Source organism: Phoxinus phoxinus, assembly GCF_949152265.1.
Source record: "Phoxinus phoxinus genome assembly, chromosome: 3".
NCBI lineage: Eukaryota > Metazoa > Chordata > Actinopteri > Cypriniformes > Leuciscidae > Phoxinus > Phoxinus phoxinus.
Window position 1 is genome coordinate 9,018,507 of NC_136878.1, and position 24,778 is coordinate 9,043,284.

General features: G+C 39.5%; 1 protein-coding gene across 1 annotated transcript in view; it reads right to left on the reverse strand.

The window, feature by feature from the left end:
- Positions 1–24,778, reverse strand: part of sema4c (sema domain, immunoglobulin domain (Ig), transmembrane domain (TM) and short cytoplasmic domain, (semaphorin) 4C) — a 59,524-nt gene that overhangs the window by 18,827 nt on the left and 15,919 nt on the right. Inside the window, exon 2 of the mRNA XM_079607507.1 lies at positions 9,045–9,261. Within this exon, the coding sequence (XP_079463633.1) occupies positions 9,045–9,156 (112 nt within the window). The 5' untranslated portion in view covers positions 9,157–9,261. The remainder of the gene's footprint in view (positions 1–9,044; positions 9,262–24,778) is intronic.

Consider the following 24,778-nt stretch of genomic DNA (forward strand, 5'->3'; position numbering starts at 1 on the left):
TGTGTGTGTGTGTGTGTGTGTGTGTGTGTGTGTGTGTGTGTGTGTGTGTGTGTGTGTGTGTGTGTGTGTGTGTGTGTGTGTGTGTGTGTGTGTAAAAAGTGGATGTACATTTTTGAATGGCCGTCAAAGGACAAAGATGCCATAAGGTGTAGTTCCAGTGTCCACCAGTAGAGGCTGATTGCTGATGCTAAACTTGGTTTTGTATGGTTTGCAGTGTTTAATTTTAAAAAAGTCAAACCAATCAAACTAACCAGGCTGATGTAAACCATGGAATACACAAAGAACAATTAGACCAAAGCCAACAGCAGCATATCTAATGGGAAGAGAGTGGGTCTCTATCTACAAGTGAACAGACTAAAAAAGGAACAATCTAAAAATAGATGTCACTTTGAATGGAATCCAGATGTGAGCAACATAAAGGGAACAGAGGTGAACTCTGTGTGTGTGTGTGTGTGTGTGTGTGTGTGTCTTTGTCCTTCATAATTTCTGAGCTGGGCCGAATGAGAGAGCAGTGAGCTCTGGTTGAGGGAACCGAGCCGCAGAACTGAAGCGAGTCAAGTTGAAGGCTGCAGTTTTCTTCTGATGTTCCTCAACGGCTCCTTACAAAGCAGCTTTGCTATAAATACAGTCCTGCCCTGCTTATAGCTCATAACCGCAGCACTCCAAACACACACTCTGCTATTAAAGACCTATTTTAAGGCCTTTGAAGCTTTGACATGGATACAAAAAATGACTTGGAAACACAGAAAATGGACACACACACACTAATTAGGAAGAGAGAAGCGTGTACACTCATATACAGGCTATAAAAACACACCCACGTTCTCTAGGACAAAGACGAGAGGAGCCACCGTCTGATGCTGACACATAACAGTACAATTAAAAAGAGAAGAAAGGGAACAGAAACACATTAAGAAAGACACAGGTGGCGTGTTTACGCTGACACACAAACACAAACGGTGCGCTTAAGAGCGTGAGAGAGTGGGCGTTTGGGGGGACGAGGGGAAGTGCTGTAATTGCAGTAGATTAGATGAAGGAGTGGTAGTGGGGCTGTCCCTGCTTGGGAAGGGAAGAAAGGGAGAACACAACTCAGCAACAGGAAATGGTCAGAACAGATTACCACAACAATAGCCTGAAAAACTCACAAAGAGCAGAGAGCGAGCGAGGGAACGTCGACAGAAAGAGTTGTAGAGAAAACGACACAAACAGTATATGGGAATATATATATATATGCCTATTTCTGTTAGCCTGGTTCTACCAGACTCTCATACATTTCATTTGTACAGAGAGTCTGGCCTCTCTCCATTGACAAGCGTTCATTTCCTTGAAGGCGGGTACTCTGTTGAAGTTCAAAACTATTGGATCTGCCCACAGCCACCCTGGATCTGCCAACCAATCGCTAACGTTTGGTCGTGAGTCTCGTGACATATGACGACTCAAACTAGCGCACGACCACAACGTCATCGTTCTCAGCCACTCCCTCTGTTAACTGGTTGGACCGGTAAAAAATTGATCGGAGAAAACCCAAGAATATACCACAATCCCAGACGTAGTTCTGAAGGAAAATGAAAATTGAGCGGAAGTACGTAGGAGGGCGGAGCCAGGCTATATTTCTGTCTCCATACTATAGAAAAAAACATCTTTAGAAAAGCTGGTTTTCCTGGTTAGCAATGAAATGCTTAGCATACAGAGATTTATTATTCATTTTTCAACTTTCTTTACTGTGTAATGTTGCTGTTTGAGCGTTAAAAAAGTCTGCAAAGTTACAAAGCACAAAGTCACTCTGAACTCCCTGAAACACCTCGATTGTAGTCTTACGTTTTCTTCTGGGAACGTACTCGTCACAATATCTCTCATTTAAATAATTCCCACCCAGGCATACGCAAAAAATAAAAGAAGGGACCTGATTGAGTTGGGTTAGTAGTGCAGTGAAATTTGCAGTTATGGTAAGGGGCGTGACATTTCCGAAACACGCTTGAAGCAGTTGACCAATCAAAACACACTGATCCAGCCGATCAATCAGAGGTTAAAAATTATGATTTTCCAAAGGAGGGGCTTCATAAAGATCGGAACTAAACAGAGCGCTACTGACAGACTGGGAAGAGAAGCGCAGCAATAATGTAAAATATATGAAAAATGATGTGTTTATACAGTACATCATCAGTGAAGAGACGTCACTGCAAGAGGGAGGGGAAGTTGTTTTGATTAAAGATTATAAGGGCGCATGAATTCAAAAATATGATGTGCACAGATAAATAATTTATAATACTGCAGTATTACAAACATTTTTTTGTCAATTTTGATATCATGGTGACAGACATCCCAACTTCCTGACAGATGTCACTGGAATATGTGTCTCGGTGACAGCGCTAGAGTGTAAACAGCAAAAACGAGACAGGGGAGCGGCCCACGCCTGAAGACTAGCCTATCAGAAACGCTCTCTACATGTGAACCATTTTGCATGTTCATGATTGCAGACATCTGGTTTGCTAACATGTTTTAGATGGGATTTGAAAGGAGGACATGTGGTTGAAGTTAGCAAAATGGTGGGAGTTAGCAAAGTAGCTAGCTGAAATTACTTACAGCACTTTTGTGTCAATTATGTTTTTCTTCTGAGAAAAAAACCTTAGTATTCTCTGTAAAATCGCATGCTAGTTGCTGGGTTTTGGAAAGTTGTTAGTCAACAGCTGGTCATTAGTTAATGGCACTAGCTTGTAAAACCAGCTTAACCTTACTTTAAGTTGGAAAGATCAACTTGTAGCTGTTTAAAGATATTTTAGCAGTTTGATAGTGTTGTTAAAATAAGACTGAAATAAAATTAAAATAAAAGTTTGATGTAAATCTTTTAAAGTTGATGTACTGAAATGACTAAAACCGAGCTAAATAGAAATATAAAAATAATAAAAATGACAAAAGCAAAATGAATGATTAAAACAAACTAAAATTGAAAACAAACCTAATTCACTACTGAATAAACACTATTATAGTTTATAAATAATGCTAAACAAACACTTGCACCAGCTAACGGTCATCTTGGACTAACTAATGATTATCTTAGATCAGCCAGAAACCAGTTACAATATTCCAAAACACTAGGAAAGTTTAATAAGAGATCTCAACAATATCACAAGTTACCAAAGTCTGCAATACGTTACATAAGCAAACAACAACAAAAAGTAGCACAGAACTTATATAATAGGACTAAATATCTTAAATAATTGGATAAATTAAAAAGCAGTCATTTTATAGGCAGAGCAAGATTTGTTTGCGCAAAACTGCCAAAACATGCACAATAAGTCCAGGAACATGCATTAGGAACGTCAATAAGGTCCGTTCTGATTTCATGGTGACTTTAAGTCTCCTGAGTTATGAAAAAGCAGCATCAGAGCAATGAAACTGTCCTCAGGGCCCAACATGCAGGAATGGCAGAGAGAGCAAAAAAGGTGTGGGCGCTGAAAAATTACAGTATGGGAGTAAAAGAGCAAGGTAGAAATGGGGGAAAAACATGCAAGACTGAAAGAAAATGAAAGAGTGAGTGGAAGAGACTGGATGACGGTAAAAGGGAGAGATGTGTGAAAGGTTGTTGAAAATAGGCCGTCGTTTGACAGACCGGGGGGGGGGGACTGCAGTCGAGAATTGAGCTCACAGCTTGTACCAAGTTTGACCTTTTCATGAAAGTGGCAAGCGCACAAAAAAATAGAAAGACTTTCTTTTTTTCTGTCCCCTTTAACAAACAAACTCTGGAGCGAACAGTCCTACAAAGGGTACGGGAGACAGATTTATAGAATGAAAAAAGAAACACTTTTACAGACAATGAGAAGTAGAAGCGCAGGAGAGGGCGTCTGTTAGAGAGGATAAATCACAGACGTCTGTGTATATCTGTGTGTGGGGAGGAGTTTGGCACTGATAGACGGAAACACGCACACATACACTCGCAGTGGGCCTGTCCGTTTCAGCCGAGGCCGTCATTATAGTAATTGGAGGGTAGAGAGATGTGCTAGGCAGGCAGTCCCTTTCTCTCTCTCTCTCTCTCTCTCTCTCTCTCTCTCTCTCTCTCTCTCTCTCTCTGTAGCTTTGCCATCCTCAGCACGTTGGACGTCCATACTATTCCTCTATAAGTCAGCGGGAGTTTCCTTTGGTCTCTGTTAAAATTCGTCTTTAATTTTCTGTTTGACCTGCTCTCGGTCTCTGTTGTGGCAGGACGGCAGTTGTGGAGCTCTGCTGTGGAAAGTTATGGGTGGGGCGTGGAAGTGGGCGGGGCATATGACTCCTCTTTGAACTCTCAGGGCTGTTTTTCAGCATGAAGACAACAGTTTAATGGCTGCCAAAACAAGCCAGGCCTTATGAAATCAGTTTAATTTTTTCTCATATTGTGTTTTTTGTTTGTTCCCGAATTCCCTTTTTCAGTTTGAATTTTTCTGGATTCCATTGGAGCCATAGTGGGCAAGTGCTCCGATATATGTTGAAAACGAGGTGTGTTCAGGCGCATTGTTGGCGCGTTGCTATTTTAAGGCAACTGAAAAAAAATACTTTCATATTTGGCATGTTTGTGTGCTGCTGCGCATCCCTGTGTGTGCAATAAACAGAGTGTATGTGCGTTGTGGACTCGCCTATAGGCGCACATTACTAATGAGCTCTTTAAATAGCAAAAAAATACTGCGCCATTGACTTTAGACCAGGTTTTTGTTGGTCAATGGCGCAGTATTTTTTTGCCATTTAAAGAGCTCATTAGTAATGTGCGCCTATAGGCGAGTCCACAACGCACATACACTCTGTTTATTGCACACACAGGGATGCGCAGCAGCACACAAACATGCCAAATATGAAAAATAAAAGGATTACAATGTAAAAGATTGTTATTGTGTACATAAAGATATGGTGGAATCAGGCTTGTCCCGTAGATGGTCTGCTTGCGCGCTTTAACCTCGCGAATGAGCAGATCCGTTTGCTCTATGGAGAAGCGTTCAGTTATTCTGCTTGCAAATTCCGCCATGTAAACAGCAATCCGCCATGGTGCAAGCATCTGGCTTTTAAAGGGAATGGGAGATGAGATGCCCAAAACACACCCATTACTCATTAAGAGAATAGGGACAACCCTTTTAGACCATGCGCTGGGCGTGCCGACCATTTCTCCCATCGTTTAACTAGCAAAAGTAGATTCGCACACGCCCTAAGTGCACTTGCACCATGCGCTTAGATCGATAAAATAGGGCCCTATGAGACTGGGGTAATTGACCCTTCGCAGGGAGCTTGATTGACAGGTGATCTGACCAATCATACTTCGCCATCCACCATTTTGTCCGACAAAGCAGTCAGGAGAGTTAGTAGATTAAACATTGGAAGATTTGAACTTGAAAAACTGAGTGTACAGACGCCTTTCTGCGGTTAAAACAACATTCCTTCTTATGTTCATTCATGTTTATTTGATGATATAAATGAACTAGAAGGAAGAGATGATCGGTTCACGAGCAGCTTTTACTGATGCTCTACAGCGATCTGTCGGACACATTAAAGAGACACAAAACGGTATGTATTGTTTCAATTTCTTTTAAAAAATGACCAAATTTGAAAGGTGAGACTTTGTTTAATATCAAAAGTAACCCAAAAGTAACCTGGTCTGTCCTGTCTGTCAGCGCGTTGTCAGTCTCCTCTCTGCGCCGCGATGTATTTTTCACTGTGTGAGAACATGGTGTGGCGTGAGAGCGGCGTAGCTTGTCGGACATAGCAACAGTAACTAAAGGGGGCGGGTCTTTGCGAACGGTCAATTAGGTGTGAATGCAGCATCAGAGCAGCTCTGGAGACAAAGTTCATGTGTTCACATCCTCATATAGTGAGACGGCAGATGCTGAAAACACCACAAGCCTCACAGATGCTTGATTATGTGTAGTTGATGAAACCTCATCACACATTCACACAGAGACACGTACAGCGCTTTGATAATGAACAAAGGGGGAAAATGGGAATGAAAAGATGTTTAGTTAGACTAAAGACAAGTGTTTGGAATGCTTGCGAATCCTCTGTTTCTTTAAGATGGGGATAATTGTGGAGGCGGGGTCTACAGGGGGTGTGGGTGTGGAAAGTACTGGGTAAATATTATCTCTGCAGCGATCCAGCTCTCCACCTCCAACCACACACACACACACACACACACACACACACACACACACACACACACACACACACACACACACACACACACACACACACACACACACACACACACACACACACACACACACACACAAACACACACAAACACACACACACACACACACACACACACACACACACACACACACACACACACACACACACGCTACTGGAGCTCTAAATCCCTCAGACTGCCAGTCTGAGCACTCTGCGCGCTCACGCACACAAACATTAAAGTGCACTCCGATGCTTTGCCTGTTTTTCTGGCTTTCATCCTCCCCCGAAAAGCGCATGTGTGCTGCGCAGGCCTACTGTTTATGTGGTTTAAGGCCCAAACGAAGTCACACATGAGCTGAAACAGTAGTTAAACACACCAGACACACTGTGTACTTTTCTGTTCTTTCTGGACTTTCTTTGACGTCCCTCTCACTTGCTGTAGCTCAACTAAATCCATTTCCTGGCCATTTAAGGCTGTGTTCCCAGCCGCTACGATCTCTACCGAGGGCTTAAAAGGAGATGCTATCAATTTATGGGTGTACATAAAATCATGAGTACTGCTTAATGTTTATTGTAGCTGTTTTAGATTAAAACAGGAAAAGATTGAGGGGCAAATTAACTAAACGCTGTGCCACATTTGCACGCAGCATTTCAGCAATCTAGTGGAAAAGCTGTAATATTGCGGTGCCAAGAGTCAAGAATGATTTCATGTTACACGCCTCCTTCTAAGTACACTACAGTGTTTTTTAAAAAGTGCTCAAAGGTGACAGTAAAACATTTGTAATGTTACAAAAGATTTTCATTTCAAATAAATGCTGTTCTTTTGAACTTTCTATTCTTTAAAGAATCCTGATTAATCCTTGACATCAATAAGTAACATTTTGAATACATTTAAATAAAAAACTGTTTTTTTTTTTAACCCATTCCCGACCGTGTTTTTGCCAGCCAGCACCAGCATTTTTGATAATTTTCACAAAACTTTCATGGCTATCAGAATATTTTGTTGAATGAATATCTGAACATGCAATAGATCAAAAGAAAGACCCTCTGCTTTTAAACAAAAGTTTACAATAACGTTTTATTCTAGCTTCATGCATTATTTTTTATCAACACTTATGGGTTTCGTAAAAACGGCAACATTTTGAGCAAAAAGTAGAGAAAATCGCATTTTTGACAAAAACTACTGTACATCCAGATCGTATTAATGAACAATGATAAAAAAAAATACAGATGGAGTAGATTGAGTCCATCAACACCCCCAAGGCTTCACAGTTCTATACCTCATCCTTGGTCAACATTTCATTCGGTAACAATAGGCAGGTTTTGATTTATATGCTGTTTAACGTTGATGATCGCATTATTTACATATGCATCTTCTTACATATGCCATCGATTGTTTCTGCTTTTCTTTGCCTATGTTTTGATCAGGATATTCTGTACTCTTTCAGAAGATGCGTAATAGCGCCTCCTACCGTATAACAGTGAAAACACGGTAAGCCGGAAAATTCCGTCAATAGCAGGGAAAAAGTTATATTGTAAAAAAATATATATATATTTTTTTTTCATAAAATTACTGTTTTTTCTGTATTTTGTTTAAATCAAATAAATATAGCATTGGTGAGCATAAGACACTTCTTTCAAAATAATTTTTACAAATCGACTCGCTCATTTACAAAATGCAGAGCTAACTGACTGTGATACTATGTTCAATTGTTATGTTGAATTTTTTTGAGAACATTTTCTATTGATCTTTATAGAAGTAATTCATCAAATGATGGAGAAGAGCATTATGACAGGGCATCCATCCAGACACACGGTGTAGACTGGTGCACTTTCTGCATTTAAAAGAGCCGATTCAGGTGTCTGGACTACAGTAATGAAGTGAAGTTTTACAGTCTCAGCATAGTATGCCACATCACGCTAGTGTGTTGCGTCCTCCACAACCTTTTATTCAGGACTGGCATGCAAAAAGCGTACAAATTGAAATCAGTGCTAATTTTGATGGTGTGCCTGTGCCGTTAACCTGATTTTATCTCAAATACAACACGTGAATCAGTCTCTTAGACAGGTTTTTATTCCATATTGCTGTAAAAACATCTACAAATGACTAAAACAGGACAGATTTACTTGAGAAACAAAATTGTGAAAATAAGCTTCCAAAGCGTTTTCAGTCTGACAGCCAAAATAATTTTTATAACCTCACTGGCAAATTGTTTTTCTGCTACTTTAAGAATAGACCTCATTAAACGTTGTCAGATGTATGCTTAAAAAATATAAATAAATGCCAAAGAGATAAGAAAAATACACATAATTCAAATGATATTATCTGAAAACTAATCTTGAAAAAAATATGCAATTTTGCTTCTCAGGTAAATGCATTTTTATGGATGCTTAGATGTCTTAAGGATGCTTAGAAGTTTTTCCAGGAATAGGAAAAAAAAATAGGGATAAAGATATATATATTTTTTTTTAAACAGCACTCTCACCAGGCACAATTCAATCTCATTGAATTCCCTCCAGAGGAAGTGTAAGAGAAAAAGAGAAGTAGAGAGCGGTGAAATAGAAAACAGTGTGAGAAAGGGAGAACAGGCACAAATGAAGCGAGTGCAAATGAATAGGGATGTAAGCTCTTTACAATAAAAGCCTATAAAACCACCCAGGTAATGTGATATCTCAGTAAATTCAAAGCAGAAATCACACCTCTTATCTCTAATCTGCATAGAGAATGAAGGGAGGGGTCGACTAAAGAAAAGAAGAAAGAGACAGACAAATAAAGAAAGTGCCATAAAAATACTGTGAGAAAGAAAGAAAACGGGAACAGGACAGTGGGCTCATTTGCTGCGCAGTCACCGATGGGAGGAATCGCTCACAGTTTGGTTTGGTCATTAGATACTCACCATTATATTTAACTGTCTTGCGTGGGACGGGGTTCCAGTTGACGCAAATCCCCTTTTCAAACCCGATCACGAACATCACGAGAAGAACTTTCGCACACCCCATTTCTCCCATTTCCCACTCCTTTTATTCTGCTCCACGGAATGCAGATTCAGATTCTGAAGCGAGGGTTCTGATTGGACGACGAGATGTGGAGGCTCCAGATGCGCACAACGGCTCCTGTCAGGGGAGATAAAGAAAAAAAAGAAAAAAACATAAACAAAAGTGATTACGAGACGAACGCCAACATCCCTAGAGCCTTCTTGTCGCTATCCCAACAGAACTGGAACTGTTTATGGAGTGAGAAAACACAGTCAGGACAATTTTAATGACAGATTTTACACTCTTTCAGAAGGTACACAGATAAATGGATCTTGGCAGACCACCAGCCAAATTGAGGATGCTTGTCAGAGCAAGGCTGCACCAACACAACTCACAATCGTGTCCCATAGAACATGTCGCACATTTAAGAAGGCCTGTTTTTGACAGCCACGGACAAACAAGACGTGCGCTTGTAATTATAATTGGAGTCAGCGTTCTCCTGAATGCATTATGATGATGCCCGAAGCAAGGTTTCAAGGGAAAGAGTAGGGGAAAAAAAAGGCCTGAGCGGTCCAGTCTGTTCAGCAATAGCCGTTTTCACACGTTTGCTCTAATCATCAACTCACACCTGTTTCTCTCCATTAAAAAGGGAAATTAGGGCCTTGATAATATTTGCTGATTTGAGAGCAAACCCATTGACTTTTAAATGTGCGTCAAATGTCAAATACTGTTTAGCGGTGAAGATAACAATGTAAAGCTCTCTCTCTCTGCCTGCACTGTGTTTTATCATTCAGTCTGAAAAGGTTGTGTGAATTTAAATGTTCGCAACGATAAGAAAGTGTGGAGGGGTGGCCTCTTGCCATCATTGGATTGAGATGTGGACCTGTGCGGTAGCAATCTCACGGCCATTGATTTCTGTTTTTCTTTTTTCATTAGCATGAAAGAGAGAGAGCCAGATAAGAGAAGTCAGAGATGGTGGCGATTCACTCCAAATGAGTTGTCCGTTATAGAAGGGTTACAATATAGCAATTCGATGACTCACATCTCCACTTGCACGCCATTTTTTTATTGGATCAATGCGCCATTGCTTATATCTGTGTTATATCTGGAATGCGTCAGACTGTTGTGACAGGTGGTGTCTACTCGACTTTTAAAAACATGTGATTGTGTTCTCTCTGCACTTGTTCTTGCACGGCAGTTCAGAACTAAATATGCTATGTTGCTCTCTCCCATATAATAAATAAATAAAATGATATAAGATTTATAAACTCTATATGTTTTTACAATTACTATTAATTTATTATATATAGCTCTATTATTTTCTATACATACATATTATTATCTCTATATATTACTCTATATAATTATATCATATATTTTTATATTATTTAAACTATAAATTATATACATTATATCTTTGAATAATATTACTACATTATATACTGCTTAAAAGAGATACTCAAAGATAGATAGAAGTTAATTAAATTAGAAAATTTGTTAATATATATTAGTAAGTTAGCAGTTAGTAACTATATTAGTTAGTATACATATATAAAAGACAAGTCCTGTGTTGCTGGTCACTAACATATTTCTGACTGTTTCACTCAGAGGCTTCATATGATCATGCTTGACCTGCAGAGGGATTATGGGTAGAGCAAAAGCAACAGTGCAGAGCAGCTCTCAAAGACCTTGTGCTAAATCTCTGGAAAACAACCATTTCAACCAGCAAGAACAGAGAGTAAATCTCATTTGTCATGTGCGAATCAGGAGGAACATTGCTGTTGGTGGACCAATTTACAAATAAAAAAAGCTATATTAGTTTCTATATATAATAGGCCTATATATATATGTATATATAATGTAAAGATATTTGTTAGGTATGTTTTATTATTAATTAATTAATTAATTCTGTTAAAAGCATATTTTTAAACTTTATATGGCGAGAACAAGGAATTTCAAAACAATTACAGTTTACAGTTACACAAATTCCAAAAGAATAAATTCAATATTATATACAAAAAAAAAACATGTCATGTAATAAACATTGTCCTTCTGCCAAAGGACGTGATCTGTGTGAAGATGGACGTATATTCAAAGAGCGTGTTTTGAAATGAACTCCTCCCTAAAGAAAACAAACGTCCGCCGTTTTTTCATGCACGTCCGGAAAAAGGTCAAAGGTTGAGTGATGACCAGCTTTGTGGGTCTACAGCGTTTCCCATCTCCTTCCAATCTGCTCTTGTCTTCCTGTCAATAATAAGCTCTTCTCTAGGACCAACAGCCAATCCCCATGTTCATCATCTAAACTAAAATAAGACCCTTTGAACTATGACCTACTGACCCCCAAGAGACAGCAGATGTCAAGGCAACAGCATGATGGGGGACTGTGACCATACTGATGCACAAGAGGAAACAACTCCACCCCTCAACATAAACACATCTTTTCCAGTGTCTCACTCAAGAGCTTTCCTCCTTCCTTCCATCCCTCGTTCCCCAATCATCCCTCCTTTAATGAAACTTAAACAAAAGCCCTTCGCATGTCAGTGGCCGGTAATTTCCCAACATCCTGCCACTATCTCTACACCATGTCAACGATTGCAGAAACTGACCACTCAACACCAGCTGCTCAACAAATCCTCAAAAAAGCACCTACGTCAAACCCAAACTCTCTTGAAATGTACACCGCATAAACAGAACGATCAGAATAAAAGAAATCTGACTTAAGCATATGATCTATTTATTTCGGTATAAGATCAGATGGCACTAGTCAAAACAGGACGGGATGCTTTCATCCCCTAGAGTAGAGGCAGGTTCTTTTATAGCCGCAGATGCAGGGCAGTAGGTGGTTAGAGGAGCCACCAGCCTTCTCAAGGTCTCTGCATTGGCCCTTAAGTCTTGTTTATGCTTGACGCATTCAGTCTGGCGTGAACCACCGCAGACACGTACATCTCAATGGCACCGAGAGCTGTTTACTCTATATATTTTCCAGTGGATTATTTTCCAAAACGACAGGCAACAATAAAGCGGAAATATCAGGTGAACCAGCAGTAAGTGTCAGCAAGCAGTAGTAGTTTATATTTATCCTACTCAAGTAAAGGTAGTTGGTCATATACAAGAAGCAGACAAAACAACAACAATGCAACTAAGTTTATATTTTAGTCTTAAGATGTCGACCTCTAGATTTAAAATAATTTTATGAAATCAATTTACTTTTAAAGGCATGTTACTGCATTGAAAAAAATGGGGTAGGATTTAATTTGAAATAATTTTCACAAAAAAATACAAAATTAAAAACATCCATCCATCCATCCATCCATCCATCCATCCACCAACCAATCCATCCATCCATCCATCCATCCATCCATCCATCCATCCATCCATCCATCTATCCATCCAGCAACCAATCCATCCATCCATCCATCCATCAACCAATCCATCCACCAACCAATCCATCCATCCATCCATCCATCCATCCATCAACCAATCCATCCACCAACCAATCCATCCATCCATCCATCCATCCATCCATCCATCCATCCATCCATCCATCCATCCATCCATCCATCCAACCATCCATCCATCCATCCATCCATCCATCCATCCATTCATCCATCCATCCATCCATCCATCCATCCATCCATCCATCCATCCATCCACCAATCCATCCATCCATCCATCCATCCATCCATCTATCCATCCATCCATCCATCCATCCATCCATCCACCAATCCATCCATCCATCCATCCATCCATCCATCCATCCATCCATCCATCCATCCATCCATCCATCCAGCAACCAATCCATCCATCCATCCATCCATCCATCAACCACTCCATCCATCCATCCATCTTATCGAAGTCTATAAACCTTTAAGGCTTTTTTTTTTTTTTTTTAAACAAGTCTTTATCAAGGCAATATATAAAGTTGGTCTTGACAAACTTTGCTTTTTTAGTTAAAATTATGAACACACTAATTTACTTAAATGTAACTTCCTTACATTCGAATTCAGATTTAAATGCATTCTCCATTCAATTCTGGCACACAACCCTGAAACAAACACCTCCATTAAACGAACTTCCATTTACCGCCTGCTTTCCACAGGTGATAATAGCACAATGTTAATTGCGCCAAGCAAAGAGATTTGTGAATTAGTCACAATCTATAATAAGCCTGATTTACATAGAAAGGAGGTGTGTTTTGCACTGAAAAGAATGACAATGATTTAATTTGAATAACACGGCACAGCAGCTGCATTCCACCTGGTTAAACTGTAACTGCGTTTGTGAAATAAATTAGGCATTTTGCACTGAAATACTGCAGACAAAAGTGGCGTGATGGTTTATTGAACTCAGCCCTCAGAGTTTCAGAAAGAGTCTCAGGACTTCAGAGTGACTCTCAAGGCTGCAGTCTTGTGCTGATGAAAGTGTTGAGCTGAAGGTTTAATGCTGTTTGCTCTTTGTTTATGCCTTTGTGGCAGCGCCTGCAGCTGGCATGCATGTATTATGTATGTTTTTTTTGTAGAAGAAAGTGTGAATGTTGTTGTGGTCGAACTGCATGTGTGCTGTAAGTGTGACTGATGATGTTAGAAGTGGGAGTGTGTGAAAGAGTGGGAGGCTGACAGCTTGTGTGTGTGTTGAATGATTGAGTGTGTGCGTGTCTGTTCTATGACATCAACAGGCAGTGTGATGTTTCATCAGTGAATGAGAATAGATGAAAGTCTTAATAATCAAATGGAGTTTGATCAGCTGCAGGCGCGTCCCACTTCCTATCCCACAGGAAAACCTTCCTGTCACCGGGATCCCCCCTCCCAGTGGCCCTCGCCCCATAGAGCAATAGCTCCACGATCAAGGTCACCTTTCAATCTAGACAAAACAGCTGAACTACAGTTTAAACCACTTATTTATCAACCCAAGAGTTAAAAAAAAAGAAAAAAAAAGAAACCGTGTTAAGATGCCCTTTGGGATAATCTGTTCCCTCTTTTTTCTCTCACTTTGTGTCTACTATTATGTAGATCTAACCTTTTGTTTTCATTTATAGGTGTTACTTTAACTTTTATGTCCCAAGGGTTAATTTTCATGAACGTTTTTTTCCCTTTTGTTATATAAAAGTCATAAAGCAATCTCAGAAAGCTATAAAACTATATGTCTAAAACTATACTGTTTAACCCTTGTCCCAGACACAGGCTTTCAATCTTAATTTATGACAAATACATAATAAAAGTTTAAATAAAGAGCTAAACAAAAAAACTATTTCAATATTTACTGTGTGAAAATTATTTATGTATTTTTTTTCCATTCATGTTATGACGGTAAGATCAGTTATAATAATAACAAAGTTAAATCTAATTTCCATAACGCTAATAAACACAATATAATCTGTGGTGGAAAATGAGAATGAAAAAATGATAAAAAGGGCATAATTCTTATGTATGTGTATACTTCCTAGGACATTGTTAGTATAAAAATTAAATACAATAACTCAAGTGTAAAAGTGTTTAAGAGAGAGCCTATCCGAAAGTCTGCAGTGACAAAAGTGCCTATAGTTGCAGAAACAGTCATTTCCTACCAAACCAGATGTAGGTGGAACGTTATTTTCAATAGATAGAGCATATACCTTTTAGTGCCACTCACTGGACATTTCACTTTGAAAGTCTTGCGAAATGTGCGGTGCAAGATGCAATCTAATGTCATTTAGCAGAAAAGTCGCCACAGGCAAGTTTTTCCAATGAGCCTGGGTTGGTAAAACCACATCTCTTCTCCCCTCTCTCTCTCTCTTTCATCGTCTCTCTATAAACCTTTCTCTCTGAATACAGTCCATCTCTCTCTGACCTTGCTCTGTCAGTTACTCTAATGATGAGTTTTAAGCACAAACTGATGAGTGAGTGAGTGTGTGTTTGGTTGGTCATGTGTGTGAGAGAGACTCTCACGTGTTTCCATGCCTCCCCTGCTATGCCCCATGCCCTCAGGAGCAGGGGATGCTGGGATACCCTCTGTGACCTGTCATTATTGCTGCATGTGTTGCCAATTCAATCAGCTTCATTAACGACAACTGCGACGACCTCATTACCCAGCTGCTTTCACACGTGTGGCACATCCATAGGTTGATTCCCCACCTCACATCAATGCCGAGTTAGCAGATCAACAGAACAACAGCAATTAGCAGACAATGCAACGGTAACCACATTGTGTGCATACGGTCCCACAGGGGCCTTTAGAAGAGAGACATATAGGCTGCCGCGTTTCTGTTAAAGACACCAGAGATCAGCGGAGGAAATAGCTATGCGACAGGATTGGCTTTAACATTATGCAATAACGATTACGGTTATGTTCTACTTTTATGATTTCAGCAATGACTGCCGGAGCGCATAATCATTTAAGCAGAGAACTGTAGCATGTTTGGAGAGCTGGCTAGGAGCCTGGGAGCAAAATTTTGTATTTTGTGTACAATATCTTACAGGGACACGGTTGCATTAGTTCCTGTTATTGTGCAGGGGTATTATATTATACATATTGAAACACGCACAAATCCTACGCCACTACATTCATTGCAACACAACAAGCAAAACATGACACGACGCAAGTGGTGAGCATGTTGAGAGATACCATATACAATTTTACTTTACCAATATTTACTATACATTTTTTTTATGGTATAGGTACATAAGCAAGCAGACAGACAGACAGACAGACAGATAGATAGACAGACAGACAGACAGACAGATAGATAGATAGATAGATAGATAGATAGATAGATAGATAGATAGAGACAGACAGAGAGACAGACAGACAGACAGACAGACAGACAGACAGACAGACAGACAGATAGATAGATAGATAGATAGATAGATGGATAGTGTACATCTCCCTCTCTCTCTCTCTCTCTCTCTCTCTCTCTCTCTCTCGTGTGTAAAAAAACCCTTAGGCCAACTGTATGGCTGCGTCTTACTCAGGTTGAGTACTTTAGTATGTTAATAGGCTGGAAGTGCAGGACGCCCACTGTGCTCCCTCGGGGGTTAATTGTCCTGTAGGCCATACTTTTTTCCTCATCGCTCTCCCTCCGCCCTGCAGTTCCTGACAGCCGGAGGTACTGGGGCCAGAGGTGGGCAGAGACTATTTGTGTCCTCTCTCATTGACATCTATGTCTTCCCGCTGAAACAAGTGAAAGTAGAGAGAGAAGGGGTGCAGAGAAGGCCCACGATGCACCTCTGCACCTCTCCAGTGTTTCCTGTTAGCGGAGTTAATGGGGAGTCATGCGGTGCTGCTCTGCAATTGTCTAGCGATGCTGTACGATACGAAACTGACACCTTCATTCCACACGACTCGCATCCCACTGTTCAATACGGAGAGAGAGAGAGAGAGAGAGAGAGAGAGAGAGAGAGAGAGAGAGAGAGAGCATTTTAGCAGACGATAAGATGAGAGATCAATGATGAAATCTGGTGGGATGTAAACAGGAAGGATCTCAGTGACGGAAGGAGGACAGATCGAGTTTAATCAACATCCAGTGCACATCTGTAGGAACACTGGCTTGTATTTATGCTGATTCTCAAGTATCTGCGATGCACTCGCATGTCATGTTGGGACAAATTTGGCTTTTCGTATCGCTGGTGTTGTTTTTCTTTTATTTTGCTGAGAAGGCACTGCGGTGTCTATTCCGAAACACGAATCCATCGGTCCCTGCACTCATCTCCGGATATCTTTAGTGTTTGTGTGTTCGAAATGCACGTCTTTACTGTCATGATACGTAGTTTTGTTTCTTTTCAAATCCCTCCCAGCTCACTTCACCTCAGACTTCCCTCTTTATCTTCCTGTTTCCTTTCTTCTCTCCTCCCTGCACCCGGCTTTTATCATCTTCCTTCCCCCGGCCTCCTCCTTCCCAGCATGCGGGAGGGGGATTTAGGCGGCGTAAAGCTATTTATGATCATCAACCAATGGCCAGATTCAATCCATTGGCTTCCTCTACGCAAATGAGAGCTTCAGAGATAAAGCGAGATAAGCAGAAATAGAGAGATTGAAAGAAGGGATCACTGTGGGTTATTTTTACTCTTTCTCTTGATTGAGTGAGAGTCCCTCTTTTGTGTGCAGATTCGGGGACGGCGGGAATACAAACGACTTGCCTTGTTTTCGCCAACACTGTTATCTCAGGCAATTTGCAAAAGTCTGAGGTCTTCAATTGAACTGAATGCTGCTTATTCTATCGCAACAATTGCCTCACACAACAATAATTTGTCTCTGATTTCTCCCGCACGCCCCACTACCCCAATCTAACCCAAATCATCCCTCCATCTCTCGTTCGCCATCTCTATCTCTCCGTTTTGTTCCTTGCCCTACGGACCTATTTGTTTCACCGCCGTGCTGCGGTCAGGGGAGAGAAAGCTATCTGTGGAATAAATCACTTCTTCTCTTTGACTAGTTTCTCAAATACCTGTAATTTTCATCTCATTTCATCTCCCTCCCTGTTTCGCTCAGATTCTTTTTTTACTCAAGAAGTATCTAAGACTACATTTCTAGCTAGAATATATATATTTTTTTTTTCTTGATTCTTGAAAACTACATAATGCTGTTCATTATAACCAATTCATTCTAAAAAGCTCGACAGGTCTGATCAAGTTTAAACTGTTGCTACAGCACTCTTAACAATGTCCATTGCCTATTACAGTGGGCATTTTAAAATCATAAAACTAAAGAAAAAAACAAGTTATGCTGATTTGATGGATCAAGAACATGGATGGAAGATTGCTTAAATTGTATTCCTAGTGAGCTACTTTGGTGATCTAGTGACCTACACAATAGTGCCTCCAAGAATCCTCAAAAGTGACTGATTTTTACGCTCTTCATAGGCAGCAGCTCAACAGACTTGTGAAATGCACAGGAGACTATTGATTCCAATGGATTATGATGTAAGCAGTTTTCTAAGCTAACGAGACGCTACATTACACATGCTGGGTTGTTTCAACCCAATTTTGGGTCAAATATGGACAAACCCAGCCATTGGGTTATATTTTTAAATTACATTTTCAACCCAACGTTTGGGGTTTGTCCATATTTGACCCAAAATTGGGTTGAAACAACCCAGCAATTTTTAGAGTGTACACTCTAAAAAATGCTGGGTTGATTCAACCCAGGTTTGGGTCAAATATGGACAAACCCAACCGTTTTCTTTTTTGTACATTAATAAGTACAACAATGCACAGCACACACAAATATTAGGTATTGTTTATTGATTTTAAAGGGGTAGTTCAATCAAAACTGACATTACTCTCATGTTGTTCTAAACCTGTATGACTTTCTTCTGCGGAACACAAAAGACGATATTGTGAAGACTGTTGGTATATTAATGCACTAAGTTGACACTGCATCATAAACACATCTCTACGCTGGATGCGCGTGATTAAGCTAGCATTCCTGTAGCTCAAACAGTAGAGCATGATGCTAGCAACAGCAAAATCCTGGGTTCGATGCATGAGCTGATGAAAAATATATAGACCTTAAATGCAATGCCAGACACTTTGGATAAAAGCATCTGCCAAATGCATAAAAGACTAGACGCATCAAAATCCAAACCACTCCCTTTACAATCAACAAAGCTGTCTGTGAAACTACTGGCCTCAAAATGTACAGCCATCCTCTCTCTGGGTCTTCCTTATCTTGAGTCTTTCTTCTGCTTCTAACTCTAAAAGTACCAGAGGACCCTTTTTTCACTCAAGTTCCTGTGGGAGTGTAAGATACACACACAGACAAGTGACTGAAGGTCACGCTAGCTCGGGGGGTGAGGGGTGGGCGCTTTCAATCAGGTTAATGTCCTTCTCTAGAGAGTGATCTCTCTCTCTCTCATTCTCTCTGAGATAGAAACGCATCCACATGAAAGGGGACGGAGAGATGAAGCCAGGGTGTCTGAAATACTCCCTCATATAACAGACTGTCAGCTGTCACACACATGCATATAATAGAGAATATAATAAAGAATCCATTGTGTATCAAGGACATAGCACAAAAAAGTAGAGAGAGTAACGAATAAGACAGGAGGGGACGTTTAAACAGATTGGGTTTCTGAAGAGTTCATCCTTTCACCCTGTGATCGATTAGAAGATATTGTTACATATGCTATAATAAAGCACAGTCACATTGAATCACTAAGAAAAAAAAGGACGCTGTCCCTTTGATTATGTTAAAGTTGCATACACCCACGCACATAAAATTAAGTTCCGCGAATATCTCATATCAGATTACTTTAATCAAATGACCTGCAAACTCAATTTGGGCCATAATAAGAAGCACAACCCATCTGGGAGAACTATTGTGTGTGTGTTTCTGCTGTTAAAACGTTTAGCCCCTAACAGAGAGTCCCTCTGCTTGGAGTTGAACCTTCCGAACTATAAAAAAAAATAAAAAAAAAATAATCATCCCCATGGCTTTATGATCTGTTTGGCATAATCTAGGATGCATTGGAAATGAATGCACACTATTTAAAGGCAAGGAAATGTTAAACTAATGGAAAATACACAGACGCACACATAAAAACACACTTGTGCACAAAATGTCTGCCGGCACGTTTTGCTACTGCGCTCAGTGTTGATTTTCCAAAATAAACAGGCCATCAGAAAACCTCGTTTCCATTGCTTCTTCACCTGTGTGGAAAGAGCTACATATAAAGTTAAACTCCTGAGGTTTAAGCATCTCAGAACACGGATAATCTTTGGCATACCGTAGCTATCTAAATGCTAGCTTTTCAAAGTTGATTATAACTACTAAAAAATAACCTTACTGAATTAACTATTGCACTAAACGTTGATCTTATTAACTATTGCACTAAAAGCTGAGTATTTAGCTTCTCAAAACACACAAATATTTACATACTGTAGCTACATTAATGCTAGCTTGATACAAAGGTAAGATTATCAACTAGAAACTAACTTATTTATTCTAATCTTAGGGTACATCCTAATCAGCCTGTTAGTTCAATAGTCAGGGAATAGGTCACTTCTCAGTAATGTACGAAATCTTAACTTAATGAATCCAAAAAAAAAAAAACTATTTATTTATGAACCAGTTTTTCCCTTGAAAAAAAGAAGCAAACTTTCTGTCTCACTCAGAAACTATTTCAACAGCCTCATGAATTAGACATGTGTAGCCCATGCATGCTATTTAAAACCTCTCGTTTAATAGCAAATCGACCATGGGCCACTGTAATGAGTTTCGGAAACAGTACTGTTGTAGAAAGCCTCGGTCATGAATAAATTCAAACCAATCTGACCACCTTTTCACCTATGGAGAAGAGCACAGAGAAGTCAGAGCTAAATTAAAACATCCCTTTATTAAACTCTGAAATCAAGCGTGACAGCGGCATAATACGGATGATTCATTAGCTGACATCGCTAACGCTAATCACAGCCGTGCAGAGCGTTTGGGAGACACTGCTGAGTCATATGCTCTCTGATGCTTATCTGAGGCCTATCTGGCTTGAGTATGGTGAAGATGCCGGTGCTAGCAGTGATAATTATGAGAGTATTGGCTTAGCGCTTACTGCATGAGTTTCATATCGGACGTCATTCGTTCAACTGTGGTTTTGGCTTCGACTTTATTGGAACTGGAAGTGTAAAAAGTCTTGCTCTGTATCCCGATTTGCATACTACCCATCCTAATTAGCATATTCCAAATTCTAGCATGTTGAAAATAGTGTGCATGAAGGGTGTACATTTGTATTTTATAAGATTTGTGCATGGTTTGATAAAATTACCCAAAATCCTTTGCAGAATAGAAAAGGAGATCCCACAAATGCTCAGCAAAGTGTGCATTGCATATCAACTACAAAGGGGGCGCTCACAAGCACCGTTTAGAATTCTAAAATGACAACTTAGACACTCAACAGTCAAAACTGAGAATGATGCAATGCTAAAAAATGTTAGTACAGAATTTGGAAATGCAACAGTAGTGCATACTTGATGGTATGTGAAATGAAGTGAAACCAGCTTAGTATGTAAAAGCATATGTGGAAATTAGCATGCTTGTAAGCACTAGTATTGATCAAAGTGTCCTTTATTTCTACCAGTGGCCATTTGCAAGGTCATTCGTAAGGCCATAAAAGTCTGTCCACACATAAAAGGGGCAGTGTGGGTCAGTGAAGCAGAAGTCTCGGCCCGTGTGTGTGCCCTCTTTGTTGAGTGACTGCACTTTTGCATTGACCTTCGACCCCTAGAAGCCAATTATTCATAGGGTCATGATGGCCGACCTTCGCTTTAAATTAGCTGTTGTCACGCTGACCCTCACCCTCCATCCACTAAAAATAGAAAGAAAGAAGAGAATAAAAAGAAGGAAAGAAGCAATGATTGTGGTTGTGACAAATATGAATATTTAGCACAGTCACACAGCTAGAGCCGCATTCATTAGAGTGGGTTTTGGCTGTGGTGTGTTTGAGCCGATAAAAGCTTGTCTGAGAAAATGCCGTGGGTTGCTTTTGTTATTTCTTTAACTATGCCAATGTGTGGGGAAAGAAGCATGTAATACCCTCCACCTGCTGCTGGGCCTGGCAAGAAATTAGCAACCCGCCAACAAGGCCAGCATGGAGACGCTCACACACATACAAACACACACACACACTATGACTAGACAGTGTGTGGGAGGATGGCCTTTCGGAGACGGTTGAGAAACAGTCTAGAGAATCTTCTGTGCTAAAATAGTTTCACTCATTCGGCACCTTTTAAGAGGTCCGTGGCCTTGAAAGAACTTGTGCAACTTTTCTGTCCAGAAATCGTGATATGTTTAATAAGTTCACTGTAGCACATAGTGTTTGGTGCAAATGTGTTTTATTTGAGCTTTGAACTGCACGTGTGTTTTCCATTTGGCAAAACTTTTTGGTTTTGTGGCCAAAATATAGTTCAAGTGCTAAATGTTATCCGATATATATATATTACAGGGCTTGACATTAACACCAGCCATTTTAAAATTTTAGTCTTTTAAAAGGAAATCTGAAATAGTAAAGGTGAAAGTGCAATGTGTTGTCAAAAATATCGATTTTCCGATACATATCAAAACTGAAATATCTGAAACACTTCCAATACTCATTGTCCGCAGAATAGATACTCTCTCATCTCTCCGACAGCGAGTTGACACACAAACCCACCTCCCCTCACTTATTCGTTTCATTTGCTCCGGATGAATATTGTTGGTGTTAATGGGCTTGTAATTTGGCGTGGGATTGCGAGTATTGTACATCATTTTACTCATTCTCCCAGATTATACAGCCTCCTTTCAGTACTAAATTGAGTTATATTTTTCACTGCTTATTGCACTTAAACAGCTTAAACAATACACACAATTTTTTTTCAAAATGCCGGTCTTGGCGAGTATTTACGTAGACACAGTTATGTTTTAAGTGAATGTAAACAGTTGGATCCATGTGTCAGGGTTTAAAGTGACAGTAGACTAATATATCTTCTGCCAAATTATGAATAAATATCATTGTGTAAAATGTAAATATAATTTTTACAAATATGTTAGCAATGTATTGTTTTACATATATTCGGAAATATATAAAAATATATCTGAAAATGTTTTTTAGCCATATTGTGTGTGTGTGTGTGTGTGTGTGTGTGCGTGTGTGTGTGTGTTTGAAAGCCATGCGTATATTCATTATAAAGTATGTGAGAGGACCTTTATGCTATATGAGAGTGGGTAGAGAGATTTTGGGTGCCTTTGCTTAGTGTGTGAGTGTTTTGTGTTTATATAAGTGGGAGGATCACAAAGTAATGCTCTGGCTTCATTTCAAGCCTTTTCACAACAAACCCCAGGGCTGTGTCAGATTTATCTGAAAATTTTCTCATAAAAAAAAGTACAAACCAAACAAATCCCATGTTAGGAGACGCCCACTGATATAAACAGCCGACCTGAAGCACTGGATTCAAACCTGCCCCCACCAAACAATCTTTCTTTCTCTTATGGGTACATAATTAAGTGTTCCTGTTTAAATTGTCCTGCTGTGAGGGCGCTACGGATAAAGAAAATCTTGCATTATTACAATACAAAACAAGTTGTCTTGTTAGACGACATTTCATATGGGTAAACTTTATGACCCAGAATTACCACCTTATTCTCAAGGACCTTTCTCACAATGGCCGTAATTATATTTTGCTGTATACGGAAAAGAGATTGAGCGAAAGCGACAGATGGTGACTTTGTATGGTGCATGAAAAACAACATTAAGTAATTTGGTTTACTTTCAATTGTTGAAAAATCAGTTTGTCTTGCTTTCCGCATTAGTTCAGCTCCGCTATAAAACAATCTGCTCTCTCGTTTATCTGTTTTTGACAGTTGAATACATAATTTTTTCTTAACAGCGTTTCCGTTTTAAACAGCAAGTGTTTGTGAGTCAACGGAGGTCTACAGGCGTCCACGCAGGGTGAGAAAGGAGAGCTTGTGGGTCAGTTTTCCAAAGGTTACTGATATCTCAGCTGTGTTCGATGAGACTGGAGAAAATGGAATATTTTAGGAGAGTTTTATTCATGAGATATGAATAATAGAAAAATGCACATATCCATTTCAAATAAGTGCATACTGACATGCTTTATTGAGCGTTAAAAATTTGATGGCTCACCTTTGCGCACATAGACACACAGAGGTGAGGTAAGGTTGAGGTGAGCTCATATGTTTACCTCAGACTCCATCCCAAAGGAAATAGTAGAGCTGCTACACGCTTTAATGAGGAAATACTATGGTATCCAGCTGATTACTGCAGTCTCTGATGCATCCTAATATATCTTTTCGCTCTGTATGAAACATCACATCATAAAAGAAACATCATTGTCCCTAATTACGACGTGATGACATCAAGCCTTTGGGATAAGCCTCGCATGCTGGTTCTAATTGCAATAATTCACACATATGGCCGGTGCTCTAAAATGAATCAATGTTTCTGTTTAAACATCAGGTAAATAGTTTGATGGCAGTCTGTCACTGTAAATTAGCTGATGCATTCAGTGATTGTTAAATTAAAGTAAACCAGCTGCCGGTTGTTTATCGTTAAAAATAATTGAGCTACACGCTATCTTAAGGTTAATTATGATACATCTTGAACCGAAACATTCATGCAGATATGCAGCTGGAATTCTCAAAAAACAGAACAACAACCAGAGTGAATCATTCATGTGCATTAAAGGATTACACGCTGACGGTGATGGTGAGTGAATCTCATGAAACGTGTCAAGAACATGTTTATGTCATGTTTCACTGCAAAATCAAAAGGAATAAATAATAAACTATATGTCAATAAATATTATTACTTACAAAACTACATAAAACATATTTTTATCAGCTACAATCTTGAGAATTAACCTCATTAATGTATTGCTACAATATTTTATTTTATATATTTTATATACTATATATATATATATATATATATATATATATATATATATATATATATATATATATAGTATCTCACAAAAGTGAGTACACCCCTCACATTTCAGCAAGGGACAATAGAATACTATAGACAATACTATAGAAATGAAACTTGGATATATTTTAGAGTAGTCAATGTGCTGCTTGTATAGCAGTATATATTTACTGTCCTCTGAAAATAACTCAACATACAGCGATTATTGTCAAAATAGCTGGCAACAAAAGTGAGTACACCCTAAGTGAACATGTCAAAACTGTGTCC